Raw genomic sequence first — 10,919 nt, 5'->3', positions numbered from 1 at the left:
ATGATCCACACTTTCTAGCATTTTCAAACTCAAATACTCATTCAACCCATTCAAGATATGGTAATGGAATATTCCTGTTCCATTTTGAAAACTTAATGCGTATTGCGTACTATGAAAACAAATCCAATAATTTTAAACTCAGAGTATGTACGAATAAATGAATCTAGTTCGTATCTCCGATGGCAAGTCCAGGTCGCTTGCTTTGATCCCGAACGAGATACATCTGCAAACTGTTCTAATTGCAGCATAAGGTTACAATATGAGAGATTACCAAAATTGATGTTCCGTTTAATCAACCAATTGACATTAAAACTCTACACGAACTAGAACAAAAAATGATAACTCTTTAACAAGTGGTTTGAATTTTATCAAATACCTCGCATTACTTGTTTCTCGAGAGGTACAATACCGACTTGTAGTCTTATGTTATACATCGCTATGTTTTAAGGTATTCTTCGGTTCCGCTGATTTAGGAACCTTAGTCTTCTTGAAACACGTGTTTCTTCGATAAATAGTATCAGTAAAAGCATAATCTTTATTGGTTCTTGTCGGATATAAACCAGGGCGGGCGATTGGCTGAGAGCAATTCTACTTATTTATTAACCGACTTCAAAAAGGAGGAGGTTATCAATTCGTCTGTATTTTTTTTTATTTTTGTTACCTCAGAACTTTTGACTGGGTAAAACGATTTTGATGATTTTTTTTTTATTTGAAAACTAGTGCTTCCCGTGTGGTCCCATTTGGTCCAGTTCTGATGATGGTATCCATAAGAAAACCATATAAGTCTTAAATTTGCATTATGTATGTGCGCGATAAATGGACAAATAACTCAACATCACGTTAACCAATTTTGATGATTCTTTTATTATTGGAAAGCATATAGTTCAAGGAGAGTTTGGTGTCAGTTTGGTTAGGTTCGGATCATGGGCTCCATGACAAAGTAACCGAACTCTTCAATTCTGAGGAGCAAATTAATGATACTCGGTCGAATCTTTTGTTGTACCATATAATAAAAATTATTAAGTATTTAGTTTTTGTATATCAGCATCAAGTAGCTTAAACACATAAAATAATTTGAAAAAATTGTATTCCGCTGACTGGCAAGTGCTGTTTAGTCCGCGTATTTTAACTCGTTATATAAAAATGTCAAAACTCACGACTTCATTGTAGTTAGTAAAAGAAATAAGGTATTTTAATATGATTTCTTAAGTATATTGATAGTTTTTATTACACCTACGTTTAGTTCAATAAATGGTCGTTTTTCTTAAATTCTTAAATTGCATTTATTTATTGCAATTTGAAATAACTTGTACATTATATATTTAATACATAGAAAGGAAATAAATAAGTATTTAAAAGATAAATTAAAGATTTGGAATTTGTTTATTTGACAAAACAGTTTTCTGAAAATAAATATTTAAAAATCTGTGTTCACATATTACATTCTTAAAACAATTATAATAATGAATATACTTTATTAACAGAACCAATTTCTTAAAAATATTTTTTTTCTTGCTAGTCTTCATGTACAGGATAATAATTCCTCCTCATGATATAGAAGTTCCACAACAAAAAACTCTTCTATGTCTAAATGCGGGCAAAGTCAAAATGCTTCACTTATTATGTTTACTCAATTAGTAAGAAATACATTTTATACAATTGATGCTTCCTGGACACAACTGAAAAAAAAACGATTTTTATTTTTATTTTCATGTAACTTCATATTATTACAATCATATATTATTTAAATACTTAAACTAAATATTTCAATATTTTTCAAACGATGACTACATTTTTCGATGTTTTCACTGTTCAAAACTTTTTTCATGTAAAGTCGCATTTTGAAAGCCTATTTTTGCGCTCTTCGCAAGTTTCTTTTGAAATTATCCTCGAGGTAGATTTTCTCTGTTGAAATAGGCGTTTCTCCCTGATTTCTTTCGTTTAATTTAATCGGCGCTGTCTCATATGAGCAGCACGTTTAGTAGGTCTACCCATATTAGATATCAGAAAAAATAGTAAGTGTACTTCAGATTTACTAAAAATTTAATAATAAACAAAAAATTTGCCAAAAAAACACCGACTTCAAAAGAAACAAATTAATATGCTCTAAAAAGTAAAAAAATAATTGCGTATTATTCTACAACTTAATAATCAAGTTACTTATTCTACTTACCAATATGTAAGTACAATCTTTGTGTTTCTACGCAAGAAGATAAGTATGTACCTACCCACTTTAAATCTAACTTAACACATACCTATGAATAATAAACAATGATCAAAATATTTTTTAGATTTATCCTATGTAAAATGTAATTAAAAATATTTAGACCATTTAAAAGTCAACAAAGTATTACGATAATATAATATAGTTACACCTACATATTGGTAATTAGAATAAGTAACTTGATTATTAAGTTGTAGAATAATACGCAATTATTTTTAGAGCGTATTAATTTGTTTCTTTGAAGTCGGTTTTTTTTTTGGCAAAGTATTTGTTTATATCTATTACGATACGTCCGGATTATGCTCCTATCCAACGTCGATCGAACTTACTTGGTAGTAGGGCCTTGTGCAAGCCCGTCTGGGTAGGTACCCTCAATAAATATTCTACCGCCGAACAGCAGTACAAAGTATTATTGTATTCCGGTTTGAAGGGTGACTGAGCAGTGAACAGGCAAAAGGGACATAACATCTTATTTCCCAAAATTGCCGGCGCATTAGGCGCATTTATATTTTTTACAGGGCCATTGTCTATGGACGGTGGTGACCGCCAACCATCAGGTAGCTCATGTGCTCACCTGCCGACATATATAATTAAAAAAAAAACTGGAACTGAATTGTTGTGTTAGGGAATCGTCTGAGCGGTAACGATTAAGTTTCGATTCGATTGCGATAAAGTGATAACTTGTTAGTAGAATTGGCAGCAATCAACCTTTGCTTTATAAAATAATTTATTCAAAATATATATTACCTGTACAATTATTTATCTATCAAGAAAAAAATAATTATACATGCTAAATGACTTACTGTAATTAGCAAATCGTGGATACGCTTAATTGAAATCGTAAAATCATCGAAAAATTAGTTACGTTCATTCTCGCTTTATTCGAAGAGCGAAAGTTATGCAAATTACTGTGAGATAATATCATGGACGTATTATACACAGGCTCATTCGTTTAGATTTCTAATAATGCACTAAACGTGATGTAAATAAATAATTATATAACAAAAGCTTGACTTGCGAATATTTGTCATGCTTGAAGTAATCAATTCACCAATTATAAAATATAATCACTTGACTCGCTTATCGTTTTCTTAATTCAAAATAAAATATATTTTAAATGTGAAAGCGTTACTAATGTCTTCGTTGCTATAAAATCAAGATAATATTGGATAAAAGAGATTTGAAATATTTTTTATGTTATATGAGATATATACCCGCAGTGTGTTTTAACTAATACTAATATTTCACTTCGTATCTCACTCGAAATGATATGATAACCGACTTACAGTAATACGCTATTTTGATACCTGTAACCATAAATTTATTATACAAGTCCATGTCGCTTATCACATTCCGACATTTCACGCCTTTGTTTTGCGGTGAGTTTCGAGATTATTGTTACAGAATACGGTAGCACGTATGCCGACTAGATGTCAAAGAGTTTAAGCGATATATTCCAGTTTCGGATATTTTTATCCAATATATTATACTATCAATAAATATAAAAGTGACATTAATTTTTACTAATTGCTTACTTTCAGTGTAAATGAAAGCTAATTCCTTAGCATACGTGTATTCAAGAATAATTAAAAGCTTCATTAATATTTATCATCTTAATTAAAAAAATTGTATTTCAAATGACTTAATAAAACATGAAATATAAGCCTTGTTATAATAGCAGAATAACTCAGAATTGTTTAGATGATGTATTTTTAACTAGACACATTAATATTTATTTTTAACGTATAATACACAAAAAAATAACATTTCTATATAGAGATTGTTTTAACTTTGATGTCGTGTGAAGATATAAATAACAACAATGGTGTGTAATTAGCAGACATTACTGTTGTGTGCGTTATTAAAAAATGTTTTAGAATAAATATTTGTTGAAGACAGGCGATCAACATTTATTTTTTTATATTATGTTGTCTTAGCTAATTAATTATAAGTCCGCATCTTATTAATCAAGCAAATAAACTTCACCTGTTTTTTATATCTGTGCGGGTCAAATTTTGCAATTGAATTTCAAACCAGTTATACCGGACCGGCTTCGAGTAGAAATTTTGCACAGGTTTTTTTGGTACTGATGACAATACAATTTAGAGAACATAATAGAGATTACACCATCATGGATAGGCTAGCTAAATACCATCGAGACCAGTTTACGAAACCAGGAAGCGACTAAGATCACACACTAACTGGCGCACCCCAATCAAGAAGACACGAACATCAATTGTAATACTAAAATCTTGATTGTTATGCTGCCAGGAAATAAGAACTTAGAGGCACATCAAACAACCGAACGCGATCGACTACTGGATTATATGAATATTTTTTTAAAAACTGATATAATTAATATATCCTTTCTTCTCTCTTCCGTTTTTGTTACGGTAAATTGCCTATTTTTAAAGCTAAGACGTAATCATTTCAAACGTTGCAATTTTGCCGTGATTTAGAATAGTTGACATTAGATATAATATGATAATTATGATGTTATTAACAATTGACAATGCTCTGCAGTAATATTCCAACCCATATAAATACTTGTAAAAGTTATTAAGATTTAAAAGAAAATTATATGCGTTACGTAATATTCTGTCATAAAAAAGTTTACATTGTTTTTAATCTATCGGATCATTGCAGAAACATAACATGACCCATTCTATTTCAATATATATATATATATTTAAATAAATATTGGACAACTTCACATACATTACTCTGATCCCAATGTAAGTAGCTAAAGCACTTGTGTTATGGAAATCAGAAGTAACGACGGTACCACAAACACCCAGACCCAAGCCAACATAGAAAACTAATGAACTTTTTCTACATCGACCCGGCCGGGAATCGAACCCGGGACCTCGGAATGGCATACCCATGAAAATCGGTGTAGACACTACTCGACCACGGAGGTCGTCAATTTTTATACACTGGGTAACTGTGTCACTAATTTATTTCAGTTGAGGATCATTTAGAGAAATTTAATTCAAGTAATGAATTGAAAGTAAGCCAAATAACAGCGGATAGACGACTTAGATTACATCGATACGCTATTTTTCAAATTAATGTACGATAAGTTATGATAATACAGTCCGTATCGACTACGAAATTCATAAAAAGGTGCTTAAATATCTCGATATGCCTTTCAAAATCTGTTACGGTAATAAAAATAGCGCAAAGGGTTAGACCCGATTTTGATTAATTTCGATAAACCAGAAAATGATTTATTAGCAATACAACTATAATGCAATTTATATTTATATCAGATTCCGACCAAAAAAAAAACAGCACAGTATAAAGTGTTGCTCTCTGGTGGTAAATAAACTGATAAAAATCTGGTAAAAGTTAAAACCTACGATTGGAGATAGCGTAAACCTACAGAAAAAGATTTTTAGAAACAATACTATGTGATGTTAAATATATTTAAATTAATAAAAAATATAATAAAACACCTTCATTCCTATTTGTTAACTATCGTATAATTTACCTCATAGTTAAGACTGTCATAAAAAATATTCAATACCACGTTAAAGTTACATTGACAAGTTTTCTGTTAAATGAGATGAATTAATTTTAAATGTAATGTAATAAGAGTATTTAATAAGAATTGACATAAGAGTAATTAAATTGTAAAATCATAAGATATTATACTTCCTCATTGCTGTAATGTCATTTTTATAATTGTAGCTTTTTTTTAATATTTTCTACTTAAAACGGAGAGATTCTACATTTGGTCTTTAATAAATTTCAATATTTAAGATTAGTTCTACTGAAAAATAAAAATGCAATTTTATATTTATTTATTTTTTATTTGGTTGTACTTGTTTATATAACTCTCAACATTAACACACAATTGTACTTTATAATTTACGGTGCTAAAAAGATTCGCTTCATTGTCTTCGGCTTTGAACGATCAGTTCACATTAAAGTTATCCTTTTTAATATTAACTATACAAAATATGGTAATACTGTCAGTTCACAACTTTTTACTATTATTTTTTTATTTGCTTAACATTCATTAAAATATCCAAAACATTTCTTTCGTGTTATTCTTAAAACAGTACGTATCTTTCATTCTGAAAGATTATTCAATCTAGTAGCTTTTTCAAATACAACATTACCGCAAAACAAATATAATTAAAATAAACATTTAAACGTATGATTTGATAATTACGTAATGATAAATTTTGCATTTATAAACAGAATAATTGTAAAAGGAAATGAACTATTAATGTATTTTATTGCTACTTTAAGCAACACTTAAGAGGCGCACGCAAAGCCAAACACATTCGCAAGCGAAATTTTGAATTTCGTACAATCGCTGATAAAAGAGCATTCGCCTTCGCGTACGCCTAAAATAATATTAACTTGTTTAGCAAATACTCACCAGCACCATCCAGTAAACAGGGTAAAAGATATTATTTACAAAACTCAACATATCTTGGGTTTTATGGTAACAATTAAGTAACAAATGACTACGTCGTAAATATGACTATATGTACAAATAACGTAAAAACTACCTATTAATCCCATCCGTGGTGCTCGTGGTGTTCATGATGTACTGGTACCCACACTTTTTGCCAGACTGGTTTCCATACTTTTTTCCATGCGGGAACTTCTATTGTTTTCCATACTGGAACTTGAATTTGCTTCCATTTCTCGACCCATATTTTCTTCTGTACTGGCACCCAAACTTCTTTCTTAACAGTTTTCCAAACTTGTACTTTCTCTTCTACCCATTCCTGCTTCTTTTCCGTTACCCAGGCTTGTTTCTTTTCAGTTCTCCAAATTTGTTTCCATTCTTCTTTCCATTCTAGTTTCTTGTCAGTTACCCACTCTTGTTTGTGCTCAGTTTTCCAGACTTTTTTCCACACTGGCTTCCAGATCAACTTTTTTCTCCAAAGATCATGACTGGTGTATTCCCATCCATGGTCATCTTTACCCAAATATTTTTCACCAGGAACACCCTCCTTTACCCATTCTGGTACAAAGTTCTGTTTCCATTCGGGTACTTGTATAGCTTTAGTAACGGGTACTTGTATTTCTTTCCAGACTGGTTTCCAAACTTTCTTCCAATCTGGTACTTGTACTTCTTTCCATATAGGTACTTGTACTTCCTTCCATATGGGTTTTTGTATGACTTTCCAAGCTGGTACTTGTTCCTCTTTCCACTGTTGTACTTTTTCAGTTTTCCAGGCGGGTACTTTTTCTTTTTTCCATTCGGTTTTCCAGATTAATTTCTTTTCAGTTTTCCAAATCTGTTTCCAATCTTCTTTCCAAACAAGTTTTTTTTCCCAAACTCCTTCTGGTTCATGCCAGCCTGTAGGTGAACGTTTCTCTCTTGAAATTACTGCGTCTTCAGAAGTTTCTTTAAGGGGTATGGCTATTGAAGCCACGACGGATATCGCCAAACATAACTGAAAATAAAAACAAAATTAGTTTTTAAAGATAATAACTAAACTAATTTTTTGAAATATAGTTCGTTCACAATTATTATCCTAAATATTTATAAAGAAGTACACACAAGAGTATAGAGTTTTTTAGAGACTTTTTGAAGTATATTTTAAACTAAATTCAAAGTCGACTATTAATTATTTTTTTCCACGAGCTACACATTAAATTATTTATGTAAATATGACATATCATAACTCATTTATTAGTTTCTTGTTTGATTTTAATAAATAAGCAATAAATAATTATAATAAGTAATTCCATCTTCACTGTGTGCTTTCATATGAATTGAAAATATGCTCTCCGAAATTTTAAGTAATTTCTTAGTTCAAAGTTTAATACTTTGCAAAATATTTTATTTAATGCAAAGAGTGAGCTGACAAAGCTTTTAAATTCATTTAAGTTTAGCACTTTTATATTCATCGATAAAAATCACAACACATCACTAGTAGATCACACCCACCGTTATCGCCAGCGTCCTCATTTTGAAAGCGAGGTGTACGCTGCCACGACTGCCTTCAATCCGACCGTGCATGTCTATTTATCAACAAGCCCCTCTCTTGTAAGATACGACTCCTGCGTTCAGGATTGCTTGAGAAGCGCTATTCTCAATCGTGACTAGAGATGAGACCTCTAGTTCAAACGTGACTTTAGTCAAGCAATTTTCTAATGCTAATATGTTACCACATATTAATAAAATTGTTAAATATATTGATTATTATTTCGTCTTTGTTTGAAGTATGCTTTTATATTATAGAGATTCTAAGGCCGATTTAAAAATGTCAATGCGAATGTGAATATAATTTAAAATATATTTGAATCATGTTACCCTTTTCAAACGTGTACTTCTTCAAAAATTTTCATAGACTTAAATATTTATAATTACATATTTCTCTATCATTTCATCATTCTTTAACATAGGTGTAGTGTTAAGAAGTAGAAAAAATAATAATTAAACCTTACTAAACTAATAATAAAAGTTAATTTTTAATGGTTTCTTCAGTCGTAACATTATTTCCCTATCCATGTCATTGATTTCTCCGTCGTTAAGATGCGGCTGCGTATCTGATGCAACGCCGGCCGTGCACCCCGTCCGCATATGTGACAACTTCGCTTAATCTTGGACAAGGGAAAAATATCGACTACTACCATACAATAAAATCAACATAAATGTTTATTTTTTTAACTTGAAATATTTACGATCACCGTCTGCAATACGTAATGCTATACCCAATAAAAAACGTAAAAAGAGGTAATAAATTGAAAAAATACATATATATTTGCATCATTTTTTCAATCGAAGCAATGGCATAATATAACATCTAAAAATGAATGAGTGAAAGTTCAACAATTAACAATTAAGATTTAACTTCACAAATGAAAGTGTTTAGTTAATTTCACAATTGGCTGCCCATAGCTGACACATTTGCAATTGGGGTTAAAATATTATCTAATGTAACCAAGTCATACTAATTAATATTCAATTAATTGTTTACAGGCGCCGCATACTAATGTACATATTGCCTCGATCGATTCGCTGCCAATTAATAAGCGTCCAGTTATTTTATTTAACATTTTAATAACTTAAAATATTTGTTTAGTGACTCTTAATCAATTACAAAAAAAATAGATGATTTGACGCGGATTTTTTTAATGTTTTTTACTGTTTTCTTAACAAGTTATAGGTGTTAATATACGAATATGCAATAACAATCAGTCAGACAGTATACATATATACACATATTTCTATGAAACATAAAATAATTTTGTACTTTTATATTTTACATTTAGAATTGAAATACTTCAACTGCATTTATAGGAATCTTTGCAATATTAGTGATTAAGTATCGTGTATTTGTTATTTAATCCAATTATTTATATTTTATTTATATTTACTAGCTTATCGTAAGGTATTGCACATTTCAAATGCAAAGCATGGTAGTATTCTATTATATCAACAAACTTAGCTTAAAGTCGGTTAATACTAAAAAAAATTATTATACATAACTAAACATAAATCTCTTACTTGAATACCTTAGACTAGTAGAGGCTACTATAGTTTAGTTATATAATACATAGCTTAAAATTGGCTGCGAATGCAGCTCAAGTAGCCGTTGTTTGACATTGAGAACAAAAATGATATCGAACTTTAAACTAAATTGTACAATTGTACTTACAAATGAAACTATTTTTAAATGCATTAAAGTGTTTTTTTTTTATATACAAAAATATAAAAACGTAGGTAAATATTGTGCCTAAATGTTTTTATTGATAAAAGAAATTCAAGCTGGTCAAACAAAATTAAACTCCGACCGATTTTTTTTTAAAAAAAAGCTAATTAAATTAGCTTGTGCACATCGAACGCAATCGATTAATGATGATTGAATAAACGAATGTACAGTAGTGATTAGTCACTTGTTAGTCAATTTGTAATACATCGTGACTTAGACCGTCATTAGAGATAGTCTTAATTTAATCTGTGCGTGTTACTTTGACTTTAAGGTGACTTAAAAATAAAATTCTGTGCTATATGTAAAGCATTCGGTTGTGTTGTACGTAAAACGCTTTATTTAAAGACACTTAAGAGTTTGTCAACGGAATAATACATCCTGGATCAGTGGTAAAAATCGGTATATCACAAGAATACGTTTTATGTTCAATTTCCATTTAATTTATGTACAATCTTACTTTTTCAATTAAAGTAATATTGATATAGGATTGTTTGCTGATGATAATTAACTGTTTTTGTAAGTTTATAGTAAAAATCACATACTGACGATGTAAACAATTCATTTTTACTATTACAAAGTAAGTTTCGAATCAATGATTAGGTTTTAAGCGTAAATAAAACAAAATTTGTAATGTTTACCGTATCTTGTGTAAAAAAAGTTTACGTTTAATACGTTTTAAGTTAATGTAAGACGAAATAAATCTTAGTAAAAGCCAAATTGGCATCAAAAAAGCTCGGTGTGCTCAGCAAGGCAAGACAGTATTTCACGTCGGCCCATCGTCTAAGACTATACAAGGCGCAAATTCGGCCTCACATGGAATACTGCTCTCACCTCTGGGCGGGTGCTCCCCAGTACCAGCTCCTTCCATTTGACTATATCCAACGTAGAGCGGCTCGAATTATCGACGATCAAGCCCTCTCCGATCTGCTTGATCCTTTGGCTTTGCGTAGAGATGTTGGATCGCTCTGCATCTTCTACAGAATTTATCACGGGGAATGTTCCGAGGA

The 10,919-nt window shown here is 30.5% G+C and overlaps 1 protein-coding gene across 1 annotated transcript; it reads right to left on the bottom strand.

Moving 5' to 3' along the window:
- Window positions 1-6,484: 6,484 nt before the first annotated feature.
- Window positions 6,485-8,288, bottom strand: LOC113404066 (golgin subfamily A member 6-like protein 25). Its single transcript, XM_026644811.2, has 2 exons — window positions 8,145-8,288; window positions 6,485-7,647 (listed from the first exon to the last, which is right to left on the bottom strand). Exons 1-2 carry the CDS (start codon window positions 8,214-8,216, stop codon window positions 6,754-6,756), a joined length of 966 nt encoding a protein of 321 aa, XP_026500596.2. The 5' UTR covers window positions 8,217-8,288; the 3' UTR covers window positions 6,485-6,753.
- Window positions 8,289-10,919: the final 2,631 nt, after the last annotated feature.

This window comes from Vanessa tameamea, chromosome Z (assembly GCF_037043105.1).
Source record: "Vanessa tameamea isolate UH-Manoa-2023 chromosome Z, ilVanTame1 primary haplotype, whole genome shotgun sequence".
NCBI lineage: Eukaryota > Metazoa > Arthropoda > Insecta > Lepidoptera > Nymphalidae > Vanessa > Vanessa tameamea.
This window is presented reverse-complemented; position numbering and strand designations above follow the sequence as displayed.

Bases quoted from the DNA above. Each gene is read 5' to 3' on its own strand.
- LOC113404066 (XM_026644811.2), bottom strand. From the start codon at position 8,216: ATGCACGGTCGGATTGAAGGCAGTCGTGGCAGCGTACACCTCGCTTTC. The intron at 7,648-8,144 runs GTGGGTGTGATC...TTTTATTTTCAG, and splicing joins TGAGGACGCTGGCGATAACG to TTATGTTTGGCGATATCCGT.